Source organism: Phyllopteryx taeniolatus, chromosome 3, assembly GCF_024500385.1.
Source record: "Phyllopteryx taeniolatus isolate TA_2022b chromosome 3, UOR_Ptae_1.2, whole genome shotgun sequence".
Lineage (NCBI taxonomy): Eukaryota > Metazoa > Chordata > Actinopteri > Syngnathiformes > Syngnathidae > Phyllopteryx > Phyllopteryx taeniolatus.
In genome coordinates this window covers 26,725,956-26,753,401 of record NC_084504.1, presented here as the reverse complement: position 1 = coordinate 26,753,401, position 27,446 = coordinate 26,725,956, and the positions used below count along the sequence as shown (strand labels likewise).

General features: G+C 41.6%; 3 protein-coding genes across 10 annotated transcripts in view; 1 reads left to right on the top strand and 2 right to left on the bottom strand.

The window, feature by feature from the left end:
- LOC133475319 (ubiquitin-associated protein 2-like) overlaps window positions 1-9,532 on the bottom strand; it is a 29,981-nt gene extending 20,449 nt beyond the window's left edge. Inside the window, 8 exon segments of the mRNA XM_061768005.1 lie at window positions 367-443; window positions 623-683; window positions 3,175-3,252; window positions 3,965-4,124; window positions 4,206-4,316; window positions 4,389-4,466; window positions 5,360-5,492; window positions 9,378-9,532. Coding sequence (XP_061623989.1) covers window positions 367-443; window positions 623-683; window positions 3,175-3,252; window positions 3,965-4,124; window positions 4,206-4,316; window positions 4,389-4,466; window positions 5,360-5,449 — 655 coding nt within the window. The 5' untranslated portion in view covers window positions 5,450-5,492; window positions 9,378-9,532.
- A 1,447-nt stretch (window positions 9,533-10,979) lies between these two features.
- LOC133475314 (uncharacterized) lies at window positions 10,980-24,627 on the bottom strand. 3 transcript variants are annotated; one of them, XM_061767985.1, is made up of 15 exons: window positions 24,497-24,627; window positions 22,022-22,104; window positions 21,587-21,678; window positions 21,074-21,517; window positions 20,095-20,257; window positions 19,877-19,974; window positions 17,539-17,751; window positions 17,050-17,137; window positions 16,812-16,933; window positions 16,604-16,709; window positions 15,972-16,043; window positions 15,780-15,889; window positions 12,896-14,917; window positions 11,410-11,503; window positions 10,980-11,329 (listed from the first exon to the last, which is right to left on the bottom strand). In XM_061767985.1, the coding sequence occupies exons 2-15, from the start codon at window positions 22,028-22,030 to the stop codon at window positions 11,171-11,173; spliced, it is 3,792 nt and encodes a 1,263-aa protein (XP_061623969.1). In that variant the 5' UTR covers window positions 22,031-22,104; window positions 24,497-24,627; the 3' UTR covers window positions 10,980-11,170. The 3 variants fall into 3 exon arrangements, with proteins under 3 accessions (XP_061623969.1, XP_061623968.1, XP_061623970.1); XM_061767984.1 differs by lacking the exon at window positions 24,497-24,627 and adding an exon at window positions 23,731-24,378; XM_061767986.1 differs by lacking the exons at window positions 11,410-11,503; window positions 24,497-24,627 and adding an exon at window positions 23,731-24,378.
- LOC133475318 (Rieske domain-containing protein) lies at window positions 24,256-27,428 on the top strand. 6 transcript variants are annotated; one of them, XM_061768002.1, is made up of 5 exons: window positions 24,283-24,371; window positions 24,523-24,565; window positions 25,101-25,340; window positions 26,150-26,184; window positions 26,234-27,428. In XM_061768002.1, exons 3-5 carry the CDS (start codon window positions 25,127-25,129, stop codon window positions 26,522-26,524), a joined length of 540 nt encoding a protein of 179 aa, XP_061623986.1. In that variant the 5' UTR covers window positions 24,283-24,371; window positions 24,523-24,565; window positions 25,101-25,126; the 3' UTR covers window positions 26,525-27,428. The 6 variants fall into 6 exon arrangements, with proteins under 6 accessions (XP_061623983.1, XP_061623986.1, XP_061623985.1 ...); XM_061767999.1 differs by lacking the exon at window positions 24,523-24,565 and having other exon boundaries at window positions 24,256-24,371; XM_061768001.1 differs by lacking the exon at window positions 24,283-24,371 and having other exon boundaries at window positions 24,414-24,565.
- Window positions 27,429-27,446: the final 18 nt, after the last annotated feature.

Genomic DNA, 27,446 nt, shown 5'->3' with positions numbered 1-27,446 from the left:
AGATTTCACACGGAATAAGGAAATTTGAGAGGAAATCAAGAACATTGTGTCAGTACAGGAGATATACTTTTTGTGACATTTGTTTGGTAGTGTAACGTGAGATTTTTTCCAACGCTTAATATGTGCCTGGGCACAAAGGTTGGGGAAACTGCTCTACAGACCCAAGTCTTTGTAAATAGTGTAACAAAAGTAAACAATTCAAGAAATGTTTGCCAGTTCATCAACAAGTTATGCTGGAATATGTACTGTAGAACTGCCTCTTTTAAAATATTTGACAGTCAGACAACTAAATATTTGGAACCAATTATAATTCTTATGTCTAACTTTTAATGAAGGACCCATGTTCTAGTCTCTCATGTTCCTTACCGGATGCCTCAGCAGTCTCTGTGTCGCACTCCCAATTCTCGTGGCGACCAGCGGTGTAGTCAGCAGGATTGAAGGTGCTAAGAGAGGAAGCAGGTAGATGTGACCAAATGGACGACATTACTGTAGATAAGCTAAATTCCAGAGAGAGGTTCAGAAAGTTTTTTTTTTTCTCCACATGGTTACGATTGAGATATGTGCTTGTAATAAACATCACCACCTCTGCCAGCATTCATAGGGGCTGAGCACATCTTCTTACCCCATTGCCTGAGAGAACCTGGTGCCGGCAGCTGCTCTTCCTCGACCGCGACCACCTGCCCCTGAAAGCCCACAGAAAGTACCACGTGAGTTTTTCACAAAGGTTTCACTCAGCGGTTATTAGAGTTGGGTGACTAAGGTATTTTATCGATCAATCCAGAGTTAATTTTGTCAGGACGATTTTTTTAGCAGCTCCCGTAGATCAAATTCCGTCCCCACTGACTTGAACCGCTTACACTAATATTGCTATGAACAGAGGAGCAAGTTTACAAAAGGAGTCAGTGTTGTCAATTTACGCCTTTGCTCGCTATATTTAGTGATGCCGTGTCTTCACCTTAAAAGACTCCATATTTCATTATGTTAATTAAAACGTTATATGTTCATACTTGCTGATAAATATGTTACTTCCTTAATGCCTTTTTCATAGTGGAAACTGTTAAAACAAAAGGGGTAAAATAGTCAAAAAGTGAGACATCTTGTCCTTATGGATTGTTTGGTTTCCCAGCAACCTGAGAGCATCTGCCTGCCATTGAGGATCTTTGATGTACTCTTTTCTCGGTAGAAGTCAAACTTATGTCACAGTAAAAGTGATCTCTGAAAACTGCTCATAAGCTGAACGTGCTGTAAATGTTTGAAACTTGGGAAACCTTCTTTGTATGCGCACAAACAATAGTTTGAGGTCAACGGTGTATTTTATTTGGACATTGAAAGTACATTTGTGATCGTTTCACCAAGCTATGTTATACCATACAGTATAAGCCACCCATTTGTATTTATTACACCAATTGTACAATGTAGTTAGTAATACACTGATGTTTGTTTCAGTTACTATCTGATTTATCCATCTACACTAGAGCTCACCATAAAAGCAAGAAAACCGTGTGTACGGGTTTTTTTTAGTTTGCCGTCTGTCTAGCTTCAAATGGGCAACGTGTCGTGAGGACAGCACATGCAACCTTTCAGCGATGATTAAAACAAAAACATGTGACCTTAATTCCCACTGAGAAACAGATCAAATGAGTGGACTAATTTTAACACTGCCTTCATAAGGATCCCAGTGGAAGGCCATCAACGAGTCAATGATGCAGAAAATCGATACATTTCAAAAAGCTGTGATTTATCCACATTGGAAACTTTGAACCTGGGTATGTGCTTGTATATTTTGCGGAGGTCACCTTGCCTCACCACTACAAATCCACATAAGAGTGTGAGAGCTGGGGGAGGGTGTGTTGTTACTCTTAGACAACAGACAAGATGGCACAGCCGAGCCATGCATTTTACAGTTCATTGTATTATTTCTGAGGAAGTTGATGCTCACGGGTGTGTGGGTGTGGGGGAACGTTTCAAAGCTTGTTTGGTATCAGGAGAAAAAACATTGCAGAGGGGGGTAAAAGCAAAACTTTCATTGAATAATGTCAGTAATTTACTTTTCTATAGGCGGGGAAAAAAGAAAATAAAAACTGGATTTTAATTTAAGGACATTTCACCCAGCACTCCTGTAGTACTTTCACCAAAAACAAAGCAGCAGCTGGTGAGATTCTTTTCAAATGATGACCACCACTTTATCTACAGCAAATAAAGAATTTATATAGACTTCTCCATACAGATTTAGGCATGCTCTTCTGTGTTGAATAAGGCCCACAAACCCCGATTAGCAGCACCCTCTTTACCCGCTATGGGTGGCAGCTGTGAGGCTAAGGATCACTGCACAAATGTTCAGTGCTGAAATACTTCACGGAATTGCTGACGTAAATAGATGGCGGTCGAGGTCTCTAAACTCATGAGATGCAATCCAGAAGACCAAACAAGGCTGTGAAAGGCAGGATTTTTTTTCTGTCTTCTGATCATGTCTCTGTTCTGTACCAACAAAAGAAATTGAAAAGATTTTTCTGCCTTTGTCAGGGACCCTGTTGTGTATAAACAGCAACGACGTGGAATAGGGGAAGACGGCAATTTTTTTTCCTAGAGGTAGTCTCAAATCAGTAACCAACGCAAGAGTGCAAACCTGTGTGCAAAACAATGTATCAAAGGCAGTCGAGGGGTGTTAAGATTGTCACCAGACAAATTTATCTCGTTCAAAATTTTCTACATCACACCAGACACGTTAAAACAGTGATTTTCCCGACTTTTGTCTGTGTCGCTGTTCTGTATAAACCGCACCATTGGCAGAAGTTGAAGTTACCATGGTAATTTGCAACCTTTGAAGACTGCTTCGGAGATGTTCCAAAAAAACAAAACAAAAAGCAGTATGGCTTTCATATGTAGGTTGACAGAGAAACTGCGGGATTTGACACCTGACATTCACTTCTCCCACCATGTATGGATGCAGTGACACCTTGTGAAAGTAGTCACTGCTGCGACCAAACCCCCCCCCCCCCCCCATTTGCAGGGATTTGTGTAAATCCAGTACCTTTTGTTACGCTTCTTATCAGTTGCTAGTAAAATGCCCCTGGTGAGTCAGCAAATTCATAGCCTAAGTAGTAATGCAACATTTCCCATTGATATATGCTAACACTACCAGCCCAAGTCTGTAAGCATGAGAGTGTTAGTTACCTCTGCCCCGTCCCCTGCGTCCACGGTCTCCACCCCTCTCTCCAGGCACCACCTCTAAGCCGTTCTCCTCGGCACGAACTGGAAGTCGAGAGTTGACAAAAGGAACAAAATGAGCATAGTGTCCACACTTGCCAGAAAACCAGCATGTACATGCACAAATTAGCAAGGCGACCACATGTTACTGTCTTCACACTTTCAGCTGCATATTGAATGGGACAAACAGTCAAACACAAAAATACAAAATGTGAACATTCACAAGGAGCTGCTGTAGGCTACCACTCATGCAACAAGACTTGAAGACACTCACGTGGCCCATCCCACATCAAACATGAACACTAAAGTACGTACATACAGTAATTACTCTATATAAAAAAAAAAAGTTTCTCTTAACATTCTCATGTTTTATTTTAATAAAATAGTGAAGTAAAAAAAATGCATGGTGGCTATTTAGAGGCAGGGGAAAATTAAACTCAAGGTTCCACTACTTATTTGCTTTGGTGCAGTCCTTACAACAGAGCTAGAAAGACCGTGTGTGAACAATAGCATCTATGAACAGAGATGATTACACTTACATTATTTTATTTACATGCTTTGATGTTGCCGTTTTGGTTAGCAAGAGGGATTCCAGAACACTTACCAATTCACTGGTTAAAGTCAGTGTGTGAACAACATAATCTATGAACTAGGAATTACACTTACTACCAATTTTGTCCACAATTCAGTTTAGATTTTAAAGTTAAATATAGTTAATCATGTAGACAAACATGTTTTATTGTTCTGCTCGAGTTACCTTCACGCCCTCGGCTGATTCCACGGCCTCTCCTGTTGGCCCCCCCTCGCCCGCGACTAGCCTCCCGGTCGCCTCCTTTCTTCTCGCGACTCTCCTTTATCTCTGAGGATCCTCCCTCTTTCCCAAGGCTCCGTTTCTTCCCAACCGTCTCCCAGGAGTTCTGATCACACACAAAAAAACCAGCAATGTGTTACCACTCAAGTAGAGCGGGACGACAAATGAACGCTAAACGGGCTCTCACTGTGTCAGAAGGGCTCTCCAGCAGGAAATTGATGGCTCTGTTGACATCCTCATTGCAATCATGGAGGGCAACCATGCACTCATCTTGAGTCTTGCCAGTGACTTCAATCAGCTGCAAGTGGGTCAAGTACACTGTGTCATCAATAACACTCCACGCAACAAAGACAACCGATAGAAACAACACCTGTTTGACTTTGTCTTCAAAGACTGCGTCATTTTTGTCGTAGAACATCTGGGCCAAACGGATCTGTTCTGCTGTTGCCTGGTAATCAAGAAAGACCTCTGTGAGAAACGTGCACAACATGAACTACTCCACTATAATCGACTTAACTAATTATTCAAATAAATAACATCCAACAAAATATATTAAGAAAACAGTGGAACGGCTCCAGTCAAACAACCCAATGCTTGGAATTTGAACAGTTATGCATGACATCACATCAAACTACCAAATCTCATGAAACCATCCACTCATGAGAATTCATCCAGTCCAAGTACCCACACGGAACGGATTCAGTATTGCACTGTGTAAAACTATGTTTTTACATAATACAATACTGCAGAGTGCTATTTTTATTTAAAAAAAACACCCCCCAAAAATTGTCCAAGTGGCTGGAACAGATTAATTGCATTTGCATTTACAACCCCAATTCCAATGAGGTTGGGACGTTGTATTAAACAAATAAAAACAATACAATGTTTTCAATCATGTTCAACCTATATTTAATTGAACACACTACAAAGACAAGATATTTAATGTTCAAACTGATAAAACTAGTGTTTTTAGCAAATCATTAACTTGGAATTTTATGGCTGCAACACGTTCCAAAAAGGTTGGGACAGGTGGCAAAAAAGACAGTTGAGGAATGCTCATCAAACACCTGTTTGGAACATCCCACAGGTGAACAGGCTAATTGGGAAGAGGTGGGTGCCATGATTGGGTATAAAAGGAGCTTCCCTGTATTGCTCAGTCATTCACAAGCAAAGATGGGGCGAGGGGTCACCTCTTTGTGAACAAGTGCGTGAGAAAATAGTCCAACAGTTTAAGGACAATGTTTCACAACGTACAATTGCAAGGAATTTAAGGATTTTTTTATTTTAAGTCAAGCTAAACATTCCCCCCCCCGCCCCACAAAGTGTACAGACACCACCCACCTGTATCTGTTTCTGTGTGGTTTGTGTGGTGGTGGGCAGCGTTCTGTCCCGAGTCCCCCGGGTTTGATTGCTGACCAAAGATGTCATCATATACAGTATATACAAAACAATGTATGTACAAAATAGAAAAAATCTGGAAACAGAGAGAGACAAACGAGAATCATCAGCCTCCTGGAAAACATCACAGATTAAAATAATTACAATTTATAAGCACATCAATAATAAAAAGGAGACATATTGGACAGTTTATCGCAATTTAAAACAGTTCCCGGGTGTCTTAACATTTCTGGGACATGCTTTAAATGGCACGGTGAACAACTGGTTTGTACATGTGCCTCACAGTTCTGAGGACCTGGGTTCAAATCCAGCCTTGCCTGTGTGGCGTTTGCATGTTCTCCACGTGCCTGCGTGGGTTTTCTCCGGGTACTCCGGTTTCCTCCCACATCCCGAAAACATGCATGGTAGATTAACTGAAGACTTTAAATTGCCCAGAGGTGTGAATGTGAGTGCATATGGTTGTTTGTTTATATGTGCCCTGCGATTGACTGGCGACCAGTTCAGGGTGTACCCTGCGCCTCCCTCCCGCAGATAGCTGGGATAGGCTCAAGCACACCCACGACCCTCGTGAGGATAAGCGGTACAGAAAAATGGATGGATGGATAGTTTAACGCGCCTAGATGCCGCCCAAACGCTCAGTGGTGGCGTAGCTACACTTAGCACCAGCTACAGTATGTGCTACCTAGTAGTATTTTGCTGAAATGGCCTTAAACTATTTGTACAATAGTACGCGTCAAGAATATCAGCAGCGAGGTGTCGTTTTATTCTGCAACGACAGAAGTAGTACAGTCGAACCATGCAGCCATAAACAAGTTTAAATGTACACAAGATACAGACAACAAGCACAGATCTAATGTCCTACCCCTCAACCAAAATAATGTTTATTTTGTTCAGATATTCAGGGATACAATTTCTTTTATAAGAACAAAATGAGGAAAAGTGTGTAGTCATCACCACCGGTGCTTGGGAGAGGACATTCATTCAAGGATTACTTGAGATAAAGTCACGTACTTTTAATACAATTGGGCTCGCAAGCAACAAAACATTATGTAGCCTAGCAAGCTAGTGCTCGCACGAACAGGTGTACGTAAACATGCCGGCGTTCTGTTGAATCATACTCCAAAGTTCTGGTTAACATTGATTTGTGCGCGTGAGTAATTGTTGACAACAGCAAGCACGGGAGGCGATGGGCCGGTGACAATATGCAACCCTATTGGTCGACGTTGAGGTGCGCTGCCGGAAGGTTCTCATTGATATGACACACTACGCGGAAGATATAAAACCCCACCCCCCCAAAAAAAATGTTTTCATTTTGGCAGTTAGGGTCAAATCGTTGGTCGTGGATTATGTCACACGAGAAGAAGTTTTGTCGTTCCCGAAAAAATGTGTCAGGCCCTATCTGGGAAATCAGGACAATATTTAGTCACTGTATTTAGTCACTACTAAAACCCTGTAGTCTGATCTAGGTATAAGCCATTTGCAATCGCTGCAAAACTGAAGTACCTCGTGGGGCAACGTCATCTAAATTATTCAACAACAAATTTGATCAGGCACCTGAAGAATGTACACAAGGAGGAGCATGCCGCATTCAAGCAACCCAGCATGAAAAGAAAACGCTTGTGCAGTGGCGTTAAAAAGATGAGGCAGAAAACTCTGTTCACGGGAGCGCTGGGATTCCACAAAAACGCTTGCCGTTTAATTCAAACTGCCACTTTAAGGGCGGTTGTACAGCACCCATTTGATTGACAGAAGAACTATATCAAACGCGTACATCTATTAGCAGGTGTACTCATCAAGCAGCACATCCTACAGAACGGCACTGCCTTATGATGTGCAGAAAGAACTCCATTATACAAAGGACTGTTACAATATAGTCTGTTTATTATTTGAAGTGGAGTTAAGCGCGATAGTTTGCGCTGTGAGAAATTGATTCATTCACCATTTTAGATATTTTATTTTGGTACTGTACTAGGTAGAATTTGATTTTATTTTTTTTATTTTAGTTTATTTACAATAGGATATTTAAATGTAATTTGTATCATTATTTTTGATGCACCGCTGAAACACAACAAAAACATTTGCTCACTAGGTTTTAACCATTCCTATACTTGACTTATTGCCATATAAGGTATCATGTTGAAAAACAGTTCATTTAAAAAAAAAAAAAAAAAAAAAAAACAGTTCATACAATACAGTACTGCCGGAGAATCAGATCGGACGGAACGTGATAATCAGGCCATCCCATGTTGAAAGATTGTTTGAAATAATACTTCTTTGGGATCGTTTGTGGTACATTTAGGGATTGAACCCAATATCAGTAATTACGCCCATTGCTCACAGATTTCCCCAATTTTCAAAGGGGCTTGCTACATAACAGCGAGGTTTCTCTGTTCAGTGTTGTTGTATGATCCGTACCTGTTGCTGTTGTGTGTGTTAAAGTAGCAGCTGTTTGAAGGTTTATAATTCCCATAACATCAACTCCAATTTCCGTTAGCCCATCTATACAGTTTAGCATTAAAACGGTGGACTTTGATTGGACGGAATTATGTAGCTTGGTTGAAAACTGTTTTAATATACATTTATGAAGAACCTTTTGTTTTATGTGCCAGTTATACAGAAAATTTTAACTGGGAGTAACAAGAACAGCTTGAAGCTTGGAAACTTGGCCTTTTATTTGGATAATGAAGCTGGAGAGTGAGCATACTATACACTAAATCCATGTTTTAATAGATTTGTGTGTTTAAAGTGTATGGGAAAAGTAAAACTATTTCGAAAAAGTGTATCCAGTTACTCTATGTCTCAGATTTTCATGTAATGCAGATGGGTCTGGAACATATACACATGATAAACCCCCATTTATCACTGTATTTGTATACAAAGTAAATTCTCTATAGCATGCCTCCAACTTTACATATGCAAGTATGTTGGAATATACCATGGAATGATATAACTCCATCTGTCACCCACCTCTCAGAGTTAAATTTAGCCCCCAGAAGGGACAGTCGAGGTGTCATCTTACAAACACCCGCCCTCCACACCGTCACCCATAAAATTAAATTAAAAAAACACCATCAGTGACCAGAACCAAACTTTTTCCAATAAGAATTAAACAGTGTATCCACATTTTAATCGACGTGTCTTAATAATCAATGTAGCCCACAAAAGAAAGTTGACCAAATGGCAGTCTGGCAGGATACATTCGACAGTAATTAAAACAATCACAAGTTAGGGTACACGGGAACACATAGTATCATGTTAACGGTTATTTATAGTGGTATTCGACAAATGTATGTAAAGTACAAGGAAGCGCGTTTATTAATTTAAATGAAAGCCAGGGTGGGCTAATGTCCAAGTTAGCTTTAGCTTTTAGCCACCACTCAGTCTTTGTTCCGTGCGTGGAATTATCACACGACACCCCGCACGATAATAAAAAGCGGAGTTTACATAAAACCCACTCGTTTGTCGATAGGAATCGAGTTTCGCTCCCCCCAACCACTTTGGCGAGGGAATTTTACAACAAAACTGCCTTTTTGTAACAAGTGCGTCAAGAAGTCGTATTGTCAACGTCAAGAAGAGGGAGTCAATATAAGCTAAAGCTAGCGGCGAACTAGCACGCGTGCCCGACGACAGCGCCTTTTTCACTTACCACACATGCTTTAAACACGTCATTATAGGGAATGTGGAACATGTAAATGCGAGATATGTTGCTAACAACACTTTTATTGGACACAATTTGGGAAAATATCCCAAATTAGCCCAGCATGCGAACGGCCTGTTCACAAAGTCCGGATACAACACAGGCTATCTGTGCGTTTCATTCGGGTGTAAAAGGACGGATAACAAGAGACGCCGTGTTTCCTCGTCAGTCGATTGTGTCCCTGAAAGTAACGCTTAGAGCCTTGAGCTCCATTATTAAAAAAAAAATAATAATAATCTTACTTTTCCCTTTCTTTTTCCTTACCTGCTAACACGCTTCGCTCAGCCCAGCAGAAGTCACGTGAGCCACCGCGCCGTTGTTCACCGCTGTGAAAAGCACTTCCGTTTTTTTTCACATTCCTTTATTGATCAGAGAGCAAGTTAACAAATTCAGAATGGGCCGGAAAGTGTCCTCGCCGCCAATCGGGAAGCAGCCGTATGGATCACGTGGTTCAATTACAACCCCCCCCCACACACACACACACACGCTCGGGAGAGTGTTTTTTTTTTTTTAAAAGCTTTAACGGATTTTAATGCAAATATCAACAAATATAATTCATAGTTCCGGAAATAATTATGCAACATTATTATACGTGCTTTTGTTGCTAGCTGCTTATTTGTTAATTTATAATCCCTCAAGGAGCAAAAAAAACATAATTTGTTTTTTTAATGTATAGTAATATATTTCCATGTGAAAAGTATCCAACGTATTGTAATGCCCTCGCATGTGGTCAGAGATGACAGTCAATGATGCACTTCAGTCGCTATGAGCAGTAACGGAATGCACATTGACTACAACTCACGCCTAAGTCATGTGGGGTACATGACTCCCTGACCTGACCACAATCAACAGGTCTCCGCCGTCAACAACCCACACTGTTTTTCAGATGTTACAGATTAGGAACAACCTCAATAATTCTTTTACATTTGTCATTTTATTAACATTGACATTCATTCGCATTTGATTTTACTGTGATGAAATTCATTAGAAAAAAAATGCCCATAGGCCAAAAAAGGATCAATGGAGTTGATTTATACACCATAATCATTGCCAAAAGAGTTGATTTATACACCATAATTATTGCCAAAAGTATTCATTCACTTACCCCTCCAAATTAAAATCGCATGTTCCAATCACTTCCATGGCCAGAAGTCAAGTTTGGTGGTGGGAAGATTATGTTCTGGCACTTTGGTTCCAGTCAAAAGAACTTTGAATGATTCAGCTTAAGCATACTAAGATATTTTGGAGAATTCCATGCACCCAACTTCGTGGAAACAGTTTGGGGATTGCCCCGTCCTTTTCTAAAAAGACTGTGCACCAGTGCACGAAGCAAGGTCCATAAAGACATGCATGAGTCTGCTGTGGATCCTGACCTAAAAAATAGAAGACGAATGAATGAATTGAGAGCCAGGCCGTTAGTGTGACCTCAAAAAGAAGGAAGTACAGTATTGCTCAGAAATATTGGCACCACTGGGGTGCCAATATTTTTTAGCATGATTACTGAATACTGAGTATTGTCTATTATATATATTTGTCAAAAAAGAAATTCTGTCACTATTCTGGCATTTAGGAAATACAAATAATTTTGGTAATCCTAGTTGGCCTAAAACAGGAAAAGTTTAGTCTGATCCAATGTCAGTCAAGAAAAAAAGCCTAAGTCTGTATTTTTATTGTCGTGCCAATATTGTTTAGCACGACTCTATGTTCAAAAATTCCCTCCTAAACATTGAGGAAACCTTTCCCAGAAGAGATGCTGTTATAGCTAAATATGCAAAATATGTAAACCAGTCTATTTCATGTGATTCACGTTGAAAAAGATTCTCTTAAATAAACTTGTTATATTTGTCACAAAAACTCACATGCATGTAAACTGCAAATAGATTTTATTAATTTGAATGAAAACTAGCCATAAAATAAAATAAATAAGACATTAAATTAGAACCTTTAAACAAAACGTGGACGACATTTTTCAGCTTACAAAGGATGTAAACATCTTAAACACTAAATAAACATGTCTGTTTGATTCCCGAGTGACAGAATGTAAACCCACGCTTTATTCATGCCAGTGGTTTAATACTGTGTTCCGCTTGTTTGTGCTCAGGCTCAGAAAAGGAGCTGGTCATACGATATAAACGCAGCTTGGTTCTCATGCTGCGCAGACACTGCGCGTTGCGATCCAGAATCTCCTCCAGCTTGTCCACATAATCCACAAATGCCTAGTACAAAAAAAAAATTCCATGAGAGTAAAATTAAAGATTTACAGTGAAGCAAACAGCAGAATTTAAACTCCTCTAACCATATAAGGTTGCTTGCATAGAAGCGTTTGCTCTTCATGCAGTAAGGGCTCCATTTTCCTCAGTTTCTCCCAGTGGGCCTGGATGACACGCCATCTTGAGTTGAGAAAGGAATGTAGCATTGTTGCACGGCAGATTACACTAAAACAACAGGAAAATGATCTCCTGTGCAACAGTCTAAGGCCACAATCACACTGCAGGTCAGTTCCGAGTTTTTTTGCCCATAGGTGACATGTATCCGATACTGTTAATGTCAATGTGAACAGTACAAATCGGATTTTTAAAATCCGATCCAGGCCCCTTTTGTAAGTGGATATAAATCAGAAATGTATCCGGTACGACTGCAGTCTGGACGCTCACGTCACGCACATCCGACCTGTACGTCATAAAATGGTGACAAACGTCCCAATTGTTTGACAACACAGGCAGACGTAAAAAGCAATGGTGGACAAAGGAGCATAAAATCATCAGTGGCGAAATGAAGATGCTTTACAAATGATAAATATACGGGGGCGCTGGTCAGTTCAAACACAAAATCCTTGAAATTGTCACAAATGCATCAGAAGATCTACACGGGTGGCCATATTAATTTCCGGAAACACAACGCGGCACGTCACTTTGTGGTTTGTGTGCATGCGTGTCACTTCACGGACACATTCTGTTCACATTAGAAATCAAATTTGTTTTTGTAATTTGAACGACTACAGTGGACCCCCACTATTCGCCAGGGATAGGGACCGGGGCGGACCGCGAATGGCACACACCCGTGGATAACTGATGCCCTTCATAATTGCATTTTAAAAAAAACTTTTTTTTTTTTTTTTAAACCCCCAAATTCCTTGAATAAGCGGGGATAAACTGATGAACCACATTTTTGGGGGTTGGTTGCCCCAAAAAAGAAAAACAAAAAAGATCCAAACTTGAAATTGAAGAAAAATCTGTGAATGGGTGAATCAGCAGGTTCCCCATCGTGAGTACGTACAAAAAGAGATTGGATTTACCAACAAATCCAAATTGGGTATCATACCCTGGAGTGTGAACATAGCCTTCGATTGGGAGACCAGTTTTTAATCAGTAATCATGATTTTTTTGTGTGTCTTCAATATGGATATGAAAGGGCTCAGCTCCAAGATTGGTCACGAAGTTGGTGTCAAAAGAGAGACAGGAGGCCGTTTGCCACCGAGCATCAGATGTGGGCTTTCTGAGGGCCTCCTAGAGCATAACAAGTGTGTGTCTTCAAAAATGGCCCCTTTCCTGTGTACTTTGGCGTCAGAAGTGCTGGACTGGAGATCCAATGTGGTTGCACAAAAACACAAGCAGCTGACAGTTCAACCTCGGTGGATTTTGCACTCTACTGAGTGCTATCCTAGATCAAATCTCATGTCAAAGCATGCATTTAAAAACTGGCGAGCGTTCTCTCTATTAACCTACTTTCTATGTGAGAAGAGCAAAAAAGATTTTGAACACTATTTGAGCCACGTTACTTACTTGGCATGATCCATTGTTAGGGAAAACTCTGGGTCGGAGGGCCTTTCTTTCCAGTGCAAGTCTGCAGGCTCATCCATTTGGAGTTTCGGAGATTTGCAGGGAAGATTTGGTGCAGCGGTTTCACTCTTAGTCGAAGAGGGTGAGATGGTTTTCTTTGGTGCACATGAGGTTTCTTGTGTCAGCTCTGTGAGATGAATGGCATCAGAAGTGGGAGACCTGCTGTCCTTTGGTAGGCAGAGGTCTGAGTCCTCATCCGCTGCATGTGTGAGATGCTCCTTTACTATATACTGTTTGGCCAATTTGACGTCAGAAGTGAGAGACAGAAAGAAAAATTCCTGGTCTTTATTCTTTGCATGTGTGAGATGCTCTTTCATTGTGTACTTATTGTCCAATTTAACGTCAGTAGTGGGAGACCGGATGTTAATTGGGAGGCAGACTTCATCGTCATCCTTTGCATGTGTGAGTTGGCCCCACATGCATTTACTCGTCAATTTGGTGTCAGAAGTAGGAGACCCCTGGTAAATTTCATCGTCTTTATTTTTAGCATGTGTGAGACACTCCTTTGTGTGCCTTTTGGCCAGTTTGCCAGCAGAAGTGGGAGACTGCAAGTCCTTTGAGAGGCATAAATCTGCATCCTCATCCTTAGCGTGTGCGTGATGCTCTTTTATCATGTACTTATTTGCTAATTTGGTGTCAGAAGTGGGAGATCGGAGAGAACATTCTCTGTCCTTATTCTTTAAAAGTGCGAGTGGCTCCTTTGTGCAGTTATTGGCCCATTTGGCGTTAGAAGTGGGAGACTGTAAGTCTTTTGGGGGACAGGATTCCCTGTCCTCATCCTTTGCATGTGTGATCTCCTTTGTGTACTTTTTTGCCACTTTAGTGTCGCAGCTGGAAGACCGAAGGTTGAATTCTCTGTCTTTATTCTTTGCATGTGTGAGTGGCTCTTTTTCCCTCCCAAGTGTACAGAGCTGGCTATTGGTCTGATCTCCTTGAACCAGTAAGGCTGTGGTACCCTCAAGTCGGGAGTCGCTTGAGGTATTATCCTTAGACATTTTGGCTTTATCCTCCGACTGTTTGTGTACCTCCAGATGTTTGCATACCTGACTATTTTGTAACACTCTAGGTAGCTTTGTCCTGTAGTCCTGAAGGGTTTGGACTACACTCTTATGTTCACAGGCTGACACCAAGTGATGGTCGGATTGCCGTTCCTGATGCTGCTGTTCAACACGAGAGGAGCCGCAGATGGTCTTGTGGACGGACATTAAACAGTCCGTCCACAAGCCGTCAAGCGAGGGGTCCATTTCCAGCGAGTCCTCGCCATTCTCTCCCGAGTTGACGGCTACATCCACTGCAACGTCGGCCTGTTCCAGATTAGTCAGCCACCTCATCTCAACTCTTTGCTGCCCGTCTTCTACTAAAGACTCGCTACTTTCGACTCTGCTGTCGTACGCGGTCGTAGCGTCCTTCGAACCGTGACGGCCAGAAAATGCAAGATGTCCGGCGGATGATGCGGAGGAGCAGAGTGATCGGCGGTCGGAGCAAGGCGGCGAGACGGAGAACGGCACGAACATCTGCAGCTGCCGGTGATAGTGTCGAAGGTGCTGCTGCATTTCCTCGTCCACTGTTACGGCATCTTCTCCATCTGCTTCTGTTGACTCCTCGAGTCTCTCATTTTGGCTTCCCTCACTTAGTCCTTCTTTACTCGACGTGTTGGTGCTCCCGTTTTCTTTGTTGCAACCGTGCCCTCCATCGCCCTTTACCAGCGAGTTCCCCACTTCTTCGATTCCGATGTCGAGTTTGGCTCTCGCAGCTCTTCCCTCCCCGTATCTGCTGCTCTTGGGCGTGGAACAGTTGACGGCTCTCCCTGTGGGTTTCCTCGGCGTGGGTGCAACAGCGGCAAAAGACGCGTTGGGTATCGCCATCTTTGGCTTCTTAGGGAGACTCTTTCCAACGCTGCTGCATTTGGAAGATGATGTGGCTTTGCATTCTTGTCCTCCGCTGCGACCCCTCAACTCCTTCACACTGTGGTAAATAAAGCAGATGTAAAGAGTCCTGAATGGGTCTACTCACTTCCTGGTTCTCCACCAAATCACTAGACACTCGTTCACCTAGATGTGCTCCGGCGTCTTCAGGAACCGTCAGAATTTATTAAAGCTATAATTCACAACTATTTTTTGTTTAAAAAAAAAGCAATGACAGGATGCTGATCAAAAAAATAAAATACTAATAATCTATTTATTCAATACATTATAAAAGTCTGGCTTATTATCAGAAAAGCACAGACCTTTTGTAACAGTATGAATACAATATAAGTATTTCATTTCAAAGGAATATTAAAAACATTTTGGCTAGTCCATAGCTCTATTAAATAACAAATGAGTAGTTTCTATGGTCACCTTTTCATTTGAGTAATAGACAACACTGTTGGAAATGTAGTATATAATCATGATTTTTATTTCGGCCATGTTGGGAAGGTCGATGTTCCCTTCAAAGGCAATGCATGGACACTGAAATTAAATCAGAACTTGCAAATTTCTCAATGAGGTTTACTTTTTTGTCAATGCCAAAGCGTGTGCTGTCACCACACAACTTTTTAGAAAAACAAAGAAACGTAAAAAAAATTCTTCGGTTTAGGACAGTACCGACATACAACATTAAGAGGTTATACATGATGCACCATGAAGTAGTTTGTCAGGCAAAATTTAGAAAAAAAAAAAAAAAAAAAAAAAAGAAGATCAACATGAAACTGGGCGAAATAACAGCACCAGAAAAGTTTGCCCATTTTGGGCAAATTCCAGGACTCTTACTTTGACCAACTCTTACCGGAGAAATAGACCAAATGTCACTAAAGCAAATAACATCATTTCCCATTACGAACACTTACCGGTCGGCATATCTTAGTGTGTTCAGAGTGTGCTCTGTGGCGACATGACTGGGTGAAATGTTGGCAATCATACAAGTCATGGAGTTGCCAATGAATGAATCTTTCAAGACCTAAAACACAAAAAACACCAGAGTTTAGTGAAACAACAAAAACAAAAAACACAACAGCACGACTGCACTAAAATCGTAGTACCTGAGTGAGTTTGCTTTGTCTGAACGGTGTGTGCCGCTGTTCTTGATCAAGGGAGCGGATACATTCTTTCAGCTGTGGGGGGAGTTACAAATGTATTTCAGAGTTCCCACTTTTGATGCCAAATGAGACAACAAGCACACTGTAAATCATCTGCACCTTACACACTCGGCCCGTTTCAGACTCTGTCATTGGACAAATCCACTCTGAACGCAAATCAGACCTCAGGATAATCTTATAAGACATAAGATCGTCTGGCATTTGCGTGACTTTGGTGAGGAACGGGCAAAATCAGGACAAAAACACAAAGGCGCATCTGACACATGCGAAGGATGAGGGTGGAGAATTTGACCTCTGGTGTCCCACTTTTGCCAAATTGGCTAATACTACACAATCAATGATAAAACCAAAATCCTACTCAAAGGTACCAAGTCCATGCTCGCCAAAATTGACAGTTTTCCCATTACACTTAATAATTCTGCATGCATTCACTTACGAAACATCAGTCGCCTCCATCAATCCCTCATCAAGCAAAATGCTGCTGTCCTTATTCACAGCATTTGACACCAAATTGACACCAAATTAGCCACTAATTAGTCAATAATTAAACAAAGGCGTGTGTGGTTGTAGCTTACAGCCAGCAGACTCTGGTTGATCTCAGCTCCCTCCATACGAGTCTGCCAGTCTGTCGCCGTGGTGTCCGACGCCCGCTCACTTCCTGCCAAGTCGATGAACCACATTCTTAAAGATATGGAGTACACTATTAGTACACTCGTTTGCGGTTCATGAGCAAACGTACGCAATATGCAGGCAACTGGCTGACAGTACAATGTAGTCTATCACCTGCCAACGATCTGCTGGTTGGTGGATCTGAGCTGAATTTGAAGCAAGGCGTGGGACCGAGACGAAAGCGGATTGATGCCGCTCACCCTCTTTGTGCGTGCCGCTAAACCCTGCGAGATCACCTTGAAAGGCGTTGAAAAGGGGACAATGATGCCGTGATTGTATGCATTTCATTCAGCAGATGCAGAAACACGCTCATTTGTCTTAAAAGTCCCCCGGGGGCAAGTTGTTCACCGACCTTCAGGAGTGAGTTAACCGAGTCCACTCTGACATCACAAAGTCCTGCAATGTGCACCACGCTGTGACCATCCTCCCTCACAAACAATCTACAAAAAAAGTCAAAACAGGAGTTCAGAACATTGGGAGAGAGATCCACCTATCCCATCACACTTGCAAAGATTAATAACAGAATTGTACCTTTGGTCCCCCACTTGATGCCAAATTGGCCAATAAGTACATAATGCATGGAATATTTCACTCATGCAAAGGATGACAGAATACTGCCCGTTAAAGGACCTCCGGTTTCCCACTTGTCTGCAAATTGGCCAATACATATCTATATCTATATCTATATCTTACAGATGAAAAGGTTGAGGACAGTGAATTCTGTCCCCAAATGGACCTCTGGTTTCCCCCCCTGATGCCCAACTGGCCAATAAGTACACAACAAAGAAGCATCTTACAGATGCAAACAATGAGGAAAGAGAATTTTTTTTAGAAAGAGCACCTTTTTCTGTTGTTGAGCAGGTCATAGAGCTGGCGACAATAGATCTCACAGAAGCTGACGTACACCAGCAGTGGGCTGCACGTGGCCGACAGGTGGGCAAAGATGTCCTGGACTGCCAGCACGTACAAACCCACCTCCCCTGGAGTGGAACCCATCATGGTGTGAGTCTTGCCCGCGCCCGTCTGGCCAAATGCAAAGCAAGTGGCCTTCCCGCTACATACACACACACACACACACACACACACACACACACACACAATTTGTCTAATTAATACCATTAAATACTGCTCATAATGACTGTTCAGGCTGGATAGATCCCTTCAATTATAAAATAAAGTAAAAAAAATGAGCTGAAACAAAACATTACAGATTGTCCAATTAATACTGCCAGAAAGTCTCTTCTTCTTCTTTTCCTTTCGGCTTGTCCCGTTAGGGGTCGCCACAGCGCGTCATCCTTTTCCATGAGAGCCTATCTCCTGCATCCTCCTCTCGAACACCAACTGCCATCATGTCTTCCCTCACGACATCCATCAACCTTCTCTTTGGTCTTCCTCTAGCTCTCTTGCCTGGCAGCTCCATCCTCATCATCCTTCTACCAATATACTCACTCTCTCTCCTCTGGACGTGTCCAAACCATTGAAGTCTGCTCTCTCTAACTTTGTCTCCAAAACATCGAACCTTGGCTGTCCCTCTGATGAGCTAATTTCTAATGTTATCCAACCTGGTCACTCCGAGAGCGAACCTCAACATCTTCATTTCAGCCACCTCCAGCTCTGCTTCCTGTTTTCTCTTCGGTGCCACTGTCTCTAATCCATACATCATGGCTGGCCTCACCACTGTTTTATAAACTTTGCCCTTCATCCTAGCAGAGACTCTTCTGTCACATAACACACCTGACACCTTCCTCCACCCGTTCCAACCTGCTTGGACCCGTTTCTTCACTTCCTGACCACACTCACCATTGCTCTGGACGGTTGACCCCAAGTATTTAAAGTCCTCTACCCTTGCCATCTCTTCTCCCTGTAGCCTCATTCTTCCCCCACCACCCCTCTCATTCATGCACATATATTCTGTTTTACTTCGGCTAATCTTCATTCCTCTGTTTTCCAGTGCATGGCTCCATCTTTCTAACTGTTCCTCCAGCTGCTCCCTGCTTTCACTGCAGATCACAATGTCATCTGCAAACATCATGGTCCACGGGGATTCCAGTCTAACCTCATCTGTCAGCCTATCCATCACCACTGCAAAAAGGAAGGGGCTCAGGGCTGATCCCTGATGCAGTCCCACGTCCACCTTAAATTCTTCTGTCACACCGACAGCACACCTCACCGCTGTTCTGCTGCCCTCGTACATGTCCTGTATTATTCTAACATACGTCTCTGCCACTCCAGACTTCCGCATGCAGTACCACAGTTCCTCTCTGGGTACTCTGTCATAGGCTTTCTCTAGATCTACAAAGACACAATGTAGCTCCTTCTGACCTTCTCTGTACTTTTCCATCAACATCCTCAAGGCAAATAATGCATCTGTGGTACTCTTTCTAGGCATGAAACCATACTGTTGCTCGCAAATACTCACTTCTGTCCTGAGTCTAGCCTCCACTACTCTTTCCCATAACTTCATTGTGTGGCTCATCAACTTTATTCCTCTATAGTTGCCACAGCTCTGCACATCACCTTTGTTCTTAAAAATGGGCACCAGTACACTTTTCCTCCATTCCTCAGGCATCTTCTCACGCACTAGAATTCTATTGAACAAGCTGGTCAAAAACTCCACAGCCACCTCTCCTAGATGCTTCCATACCTCCACAGGAATGTCATCAGGACCAACTGCCTTTCCATTTTTCATTCTCTTTAATGCCTTTCTAACTTCCCCCTTACTAATCATTGCCACTTCTTGGTCCACCACACTTGCCTCTTCTACTCTCCCTTCTCTATCATTTTCCTCATTCATCAACTCCTCGAAGTATTCTTTCCATCTACCTAGCACACTGCTGGCACCAGTCAACATATTTCCATCTCTATCCTTAATCACCCTAACCTGCTGCACATCCTTCCCATCTCTATCCCTCTGTCTGGCCAGCCTGTATAGAATACTGGCTGAAAAGACCCTTTAAATAACAATTGGAATGAATCAATGAATGAAACCAAACCAAAAAAGAGTACAATGCGTCCAATACCATTAAATACTGCTCAGAAATTCAATTGTGGCTGGAGAGAGTCCTTAGAAACAATTATAATGAAATGAAATAAAATATATACATCATCAAAAAAGGAATATTTGAAAAAAAAATACATTGAATAGATAAATCAAATAAGTGGGTAAGCTGACTCCTTACCCGTTGAGCATGTGCTGCACCAGAGGATATGCTGTTTTCTTATATACTTCCTCATTGGAATGATACTCTGCAAAAACTTGGTCAAAGTAGAACGGATGCTACCAAAAAAAAGAAGCCAGAATTAACAAATCAGACAATGTGACGTCAGCGTATCGGAGAAGAGTCATTGGTGTCTCGGGGTATTCTAACGTTATAAGTAAAATGTTGACTGGTTATACCTGTAGAATGTACCGGGTGAGATCCACAGCTTCTTTGCCTTCTTCCACAATCACGCACTCGGCACTGGGCGTTATCACAACATCCGCCTCGCCCTTCCTTCTCTCGGCGTGCGTCAGCGGTCGTTTCCTCACGCAGACAATGATCCTCAGGCCACGGGTTTGCCTGCAAACAACAATTTAGTTCAAATTAAAGAAAGTTTGGTACTGATCCGAGAATTCCCCTTAGAGTAATGTGGTAACAGACAACCACTGAAAATGATAATGATTGATTGATTGATTGATTGATTGATTTGCCACTGCAAAGCAAAATGCTTTCCTCACTTTTTTGTGCATCTGGTCATTCTTATTAACCTACGTGATTTTGTGTCGATCTGCGAAGGTTTTGCTCGAGGGTCCGAGCAAGTCCATTTTCCAATTTATGAATGTTGCTAAACTTACGCTAAGGTAGTAAATGTTGTAGTTGTAAATGTAATTACAGTATGCTACTTATTTGAGTTGAAATGGCTGGATGGATGAAAGTTGCATACATTATTGAACTGTATCATATAATGACATCATATCAAAAGTAATTGATAATAATGCATTTATTCTAACATACATCATTTAATGGAATCATGTTTGCGAGAAAATTGTGAGAAGTATAGTATAACGACTGAATTAGGGAATATTCTAACGTGTTATGTAAGTATTATAACTTGTTTGTGAGATGCATTTATTATCAAATGTAAGTCTATAATAATCCAAATTATTTGGCACGGCACGGCGTTTGTGTGGTTAGCACATCCGCGTAGTCTTTCGAACGGCGGTGGTTCGAATCTGGCCTTCCCGTGTGACGTTTGCATGTTCTCCACGGGTGCTACGGCTTCCTCCCACATTCCAAAAACATGATGATGATGATTGACTGTAGAGGGTGTTGCATCCATTTCAACATCCTTCATTATAGCCGGTCGGGCCTTCACTGGACTGCACAAGCACTCACTTTTTTGCAGAAACGGGCTGGAGAGGAAGCCCGTAGTTGTACCCTGGTTTTCTCTTGGCTTCGTAAACAGGCATCGGATGATTTGCTGTATTCGTGCACCTCTTGGCTGCAACGTTGGGTCTCGGGTGCTGATGTTGGCGGTGGCGGGGCGCGATATTCCTCTGGGCTTGCGGCGTGGAGTACGTATTGTACATGGATAACCGTTTAGTAATGTCTGGCCTGGCGCTTCTGTGGTTGCCGTGCTGCGCAGGACGCTTGCGAGACGTTTCCTGGTCATCGGCCACTTCTCCGAGTCTCAGCCCCTCCTGCTCCAGCGTTCTGAGCAGGTGGACCAGCTTGAAGAGACGGCTTTTGTCCTCAGCCGTGCGGATCTCCAAGAGGGGAAGGTCCTCCGAAGTGAGGGCTACGAGACAGGCCGCATGGTGGATCCCCATGGAGGTGAAGCTGAAAAGGAGACGGAGGAATGAATGAGTTGGCGGCGATCCGAGTTCGGAATGAAGATCCTGTGATTACCGCTCGTGAAGACGCTGAAGGCCCACCAACTTGAGGCACTCAAACAGACTCAGTGTCATGGCTGGATGTTCTTCCACTTGCCTCCACAGACCCTGGTGAGAGCCAATCATTATTCACTTTTGGCATCTACTCCGCACTGAACCAATCTTGTAATTGCCCACATATTTTCAGTTCAGTAGTCACAAATTCATTTTTTTTTTATTTCCTGTGGAACCTTAGCTATTTGCTGAAAAACTCAACTATTTGCAGTTTGCGCCATTATGTTACAAGATGGCCCCAAAGCCTCATCTCATAAGAAAGTTGTATCGAGGTTCATCGCTCGATATTTCGCAATTTTTTTTATGGGTCTGATCTTAACTGGCTGATTACTGTATCATCCATAAAATATGGAAGATATGATAGATCCAAAATCCATATGTTACGAGACTTCTTTACCGTTGCCATGGTGATGTGTTCCTGGTGATATCCCTCCCTTGTGCCTTCTGTCGAATAACGTCGACCGCGGTGTCATCACAAAACTATTGAGACACAAAGCACAGCACAAGATATGAGCAATGCATTTCCGGAAATAGCGGCCTCCGCTCAAATTGGCGCTCCACCTCAATTACTCCGTTTGGTCGACCGAGATGTCATCACAAGACTGTCGAGGCACGAAGCAAAGACATGAATAAAGATATTTCCGCGAATGACGTTCCTCAACTCAAACTGACACTACACCTTAACATGAAATACATTTGAAAATGTATCAAAAGCAAAGCAGTCTAAGAAATGATATGACTATAACAATTCAGTTTTTGTTCAATATTTTGTTGACGCACCTTTGGCAGCAATTACAGCCTTTTTACAGTCTTTTTCCTAGCATGCCAAACGATTCCATTGGCAGATTCAGCCCTTCATGTTGTCATTACGGGGTGTTGTGTGTAGAATTTTGAGGGAAAAAAGGAATTTATACCATTTTGGAATGAGACTAACACAAATTTGGAAAAAGTGAAGCGCTGTGACAACCTCCTGGGTGCACTATATAACTGTACAACCAGTGGTGGGCTGTCTGGGCCACTAAAAACAGTCAGAAGCACTGACCTACATTTGCAACCCAAATTCTAATATTTGTTCCATCAAATATTATTCATTTATTCCCAACAGTCTCGTCTCTTAATTTCGCAGCGTTTCTCTTGGCTGCAAGGCTTCTGTGTAAAGTGTATAGGGTGTAGAGTGTATATTTTTGTCCAATCAGATTTCAGCCGATATGTTCTGCCATGTTATTCTAATCTGTCCGGAGCCTTCAAAATCAGTAGTGGATTTGAAACTATATTAGCAATGGCACCGCTTCTTTAACCAGTTAAGATTTCAAATTTAAATTTGTCACAGCCAGTGCCAGCACGCCCGCGACGCTAGTGAGCTTGAGCGGTATGGAAAATGGATGGTTGGCTCTCTGGTGAGTGAGTATGATGTATTTTGTTTATTTATTTTTTTGTAAAATATGACTGTCAATATTAAAATACTGTTTCTGGGTTCCTCCAGATGATGCACTTGGCACAGTTGTGCTCTTATATTGCAACTTGTTAGTGAAATATAGGTCCTCTAAGAACCGGGCCTGGTGATTGGCAGTTGTGAGTCTGTGACGTCAGCGAAGATGAAAGACCAAAGGGATATTTCACTCGAACCCTGGCTCAAATCAGTGAGTCTCCGTGTGGTGTCATGAGTTGCAGCTGATAGCAGTCTCAGCTCTTATATGAATGTGCATTCTGCTTCTTCTTCTTCTTCTTTTTTTTTTTTTAAGTAATTGAAGTGCATCAGCAACTCTCCTTCTTTACCACATACGAAGGGATTACAGTATTGACGGTTTCTATAACTGTGTAGTGATGGTGGTAAAGAAGGTGGATTAAGCCGGGTAAATTTCCACTGAAGGCCCAGCTTCTGGACAAGCGATTGCACATAAATGAACCGACATCAATTTATAATGACAAAACATGAATGCAATTTATTGACCATATTCAAAATCGTCTACTGAACAACATTTTAATCTGACAAAATGAGCCAGTAAAAAAGTCACTCGAGAGCCATTTGGGGGAAGTTTTTTTGACTTTTGTAAAGTCCTATATATAAAAAACCTAACAAATAAATAAATGAATCAATAAACGTACCTGTCTTGAGTTCCGTGCCAACACAAGTTGCACATTGGCGAAGGCCGAAGAAAAAGTATGAGCACGTTTCCGAGGTGCGATGATGTTTGAAAAGTGCACTGAACGCCACAGAGGGGCGTAGTCATATGCGAGCCTTTTGACTAAAAAACGAGCTGACGGTGCTAATTTAAAGCTAGTGCAAGATTAAAAGACGCACTAAACCGCTCCCTTGTGACAGTTTGCGTTGACAAGTGTCGCTATTTCCGTGCACTTGGTCTCCATGGCGACGGCTCTCGCGTCTTCGTCGAGACGAGCACGAGAGTGATGATAATCCAATAAAATAAGATTAGATCATTCACTCACGATGCCTTGAGATGTAAATCACGTCGATGAATATGATTATGATTACTGTTACTCGGAACGTTTCTAAGATGTTTATAATATGACTATACTGCACTATCAAAGTAAACAAAGTAGCGCCTATTTTTTTATTTTCAATAAATACGGAAACTAAAACATACCGCGGTCGACTCTTGTTCCAGCCGGACAATAATCAAGGTGACACACACACTTTGAGCCGAGTGACGCGTTTCACGCGGGGGGACAATATTTGCGGAAACACACAACATTGTGATAATCTCCCAGACTCGCCGGCTGTTGCAGTTGAGTTACCTTTTTTTTTTTTTTTTTTTTAATGAATTATTACCAATAGATATAGAAGTAGATATCCACGTACATTTAATGTACAACCGACAGCAGTCTTTCGCCAGCATAACTTTTGTCTCACCATTCCTCGTCTTTTTCCCCCTCTAGCATAGCTTCCCCGACATCTTTTTTTGCAGCATACTACAATTTAGTACGTCGTTCACCAACATCGCCTCCTCTTCATCTTTCTGTAACCGCATTCATCAGCATATCTTCATTTTATCCCCTTCCATCTTTCGCCAGCATATGCTCATCTTCCTGTTCCGGTCACTTCTTACGGCAGTTTCTTTTACCAGCAGAGCTTCAGCTTCAACTTTTGGTATTTTCTGTCGCCAGTATAGGTACTGCTTGTTTTGCCAGCAGGCCATTCTCTTTACTTTTCAGCATCTTTCACCAGCAGCGCTTCCACCACCACCTTTTGCTAGCATAGCACAGATTCCTCTCCATCTTTTTTGCACCTTCTTTCGCCAGGATAGTACTTCTTTGGCCGGGACGTCTTCCTATTCATCTTTTGGCAGCTTCTTTTGCCAGCATAGCTTCCACTTAAACTTTTGGTATCTTATTTCGCCAGCATATTGTCTATATTTTTCCTCATATGATTGTTTGTTTTAGTTGAATTTCATCTTGATTTAAAAACAAAAAATGAACCAGTGAGGAAGAGTTGTAATGATTCTTCTCTTGAGCAGGAATGCCCCTGTAGCAAGTAACCAACATGTCCTCCCAGGAGGAGACTTGGCAGGCGTCATCTTCTTCATCTCCTTCTCTCCCGCCTCCTCCTGCGCCTCCTCCGCCTTCCTGTCACTTCGTCGGGAAACGTGACGACATCATCAGACGCGGCCGCTTGACCAAGCTGCTGAACGGATGCCGAGACGTACTGGTCCTGTACCACCAGGGGAAGTTCCATGCCATGGACGTGCGCTGTTACCGTAAGAAAAAGTCTTTTGGAAGAACAGAATAACTGTTTTAGCCAACATGACTTACACTTCATCTTTAGGCATCTTCTTTCGCCAGCATACCTTTCCCTTAATCATTTAGAAACTTCTTTTGGCAGCATAGCGTCCACTTGATCTTTAGACGGCTTATTTCGCCTGCATAGTTTTTCTTCCTTGTCATCTTTCTGCAACTTCTTTCGCTAGCTTTGACTTGTCATCATTCAACAACTTATTTTACCAGAATATTTTCCTCACATTATTTTATTTGTATTTATATATTTTTCTTTTCACTAGCTTAGCTTCCTCTTCATCTTTCAACAGTTTCTTTTGCCAGGGTAGCCTCTTCTTTATCTTTAAGAAAAATAGGTTCTTCTTCTTTTGATAGCTTCTGCTTAATTTTTTGGGAGCTCAAGTATTGTTTCCACTTCTTTCAACAGCATAGTGTCATCAACATGCTTCTTTCACCAACATAATTATTTCTTTCGCCAGCATAGCTTACTCATCAACTTTTAGCAGCTTTTTAAAACTTTATTTGCTAACCCTTCTTCTCCTTCTGCCAGCATTGTTTAATCTCCATCATTCTGCTACGTATTTTACCAGCATAGTTTCCTTGCCATCCTTGCAGCTTTTCTTTCGCCAGCAGAGCTCTTTATTATTTAGCAGATTCTTTTGCCAATATAGTTTATTTCCTCTTTCGCCAATACAGCTTTCGCTTCATCTGTCAGTAAACCGTAAAGAATTGTGCGCTCAGATGAATTAATGCAGGAAAACAGTGAACTAACTGATTGTTTTTGTGTCGACAGATGCAGGCGGCGCTTTAGAGCACGGAGATATTGAGGTGAGCTTACAAGCCCCTGCTTATTCTTGTTGTTATCAATATATCTCAGTTTTGTATACATCAGGAGTTCAACGGGCGCGTGTGCATCGTGTGTCCGTGGCACAAGTACAAGATCACGCTGGTGGAAGGCGAGGGGCTCTACCAAGCCGTGGACAACCCCACCATCAAACCTCTAAGAACTCACTGGCGCTCCAAGGGTGTCAAACAGAGGGTCCACAAAGTCACTGAAGTGAACGAGGACATTTACGTCACACTGAACGACTCGGAAGAGGCCATCGAGTCCGATTACTACCAGACTGACAAACACAGGACCAACTTGCGCATAAAAAAAGTCCACTGAGAAGAGAATAATGGCTTGTTTTCCATGGACAGTATATTTCTTCGGTGTACATGTAATATGTGTCGCATATTGTGTCCCTCTAGTGGCTGTGAAGCGATACAATTTAATCAAGTCAAATAATTACACGGATAATGAAATGTATGAATCGGTTATGCAAAAAAAAAAGAATGTATTTCCCATGTTTAATTGTGCCTTCATTTAATTTTGGCACAAACAATCCTCCATCATAAATAATTTACGGCAATTCCATTAAAAAATTAAAACGGTCACAGAACATGTATATTGTAAGGAAATATATATTTTTAAATAGGTTCAAGATAGTCATTGATAGTTTAATTAAATAATAGAATTTAATAAATGATTGTGTATTTAATTGGCTTTATATTTGTTTAGTTTTAAATGAATAAAAATACCATTAAATAAAAAGGTCCTGATTATCATTTACATTTAATATAAAATGTATGATTATATATCACAACTTAATTGATGGACACTTAGATTTCACATTTTAATGAATTTATAGTTTATCTATTTCATGTGCTTCATGATGAATAGGTTCAATATTAACGATTTATGATTATATTCCACATTCCAATAAATATATTTGTATTTTAACTATGCAACTCCATTTTTGAACAAGCGACAATGAATAAAATTGACATTGAATATTTCAAATTTCAATTAAATTAATATACTCTTTGATATTTAAAAAGGTATTGAAATGTGTAAATCTGTCATGAAATGATTATTCAATCAAATGTTTAGGATTTTGTTGCAAATTAATGAATGGACAATTTAATACGTTACTTCACATTTGAATGTGTCCATTCATTCATACTTTGATGATCTATTTCGTTGTCATGTCAAGTTTATTTTTTATAGCCTATAAAAAGAAAGCATTGCCTTTGCAGTTTTTACAATT

Bases quoted from the DNA above. Each gene is read 5' to 3' on its own strand.
- LOC133475318 (XM_061767999.1), top strand. From the start codon at position 25,127: ATGTCCTCCCAGGAGGAGACTTGGCAGGCGTCATCTTCTTCATCTCCT. The intron at 25,341-26,149 runs GTAAGAAAAAGT...TTGTGTCGACAG, and splicing joins CATGGACGTGCGCTGTTACC to ATGCAGGCGGCGCTTTAGAG. The intron at 26,185-26,233 runs GTGAGCTTACAA...AATATATCTCAG, and splicing joins TAGAGCACGGAGATATTGAG to TTTTGTATACATCAGGAGTT.
- LOC133475314 (XM_061767985.1), bottom strand. The intron at 16,044-16,603 runs GTAAGCTACAAC...CTCCCCCCACAG, and splicing joins TCAACCAGAGTCTGCTGGCT to CTGAAAGAATGTATCCGCTC. The intron at 11,504-12,895 runs GTAAGTAACGTG...TCTCAACTCAAG, and splicing joins CTAACAATGGATCATGCCAA to ATGGCGTGTCATCCAGGCCC.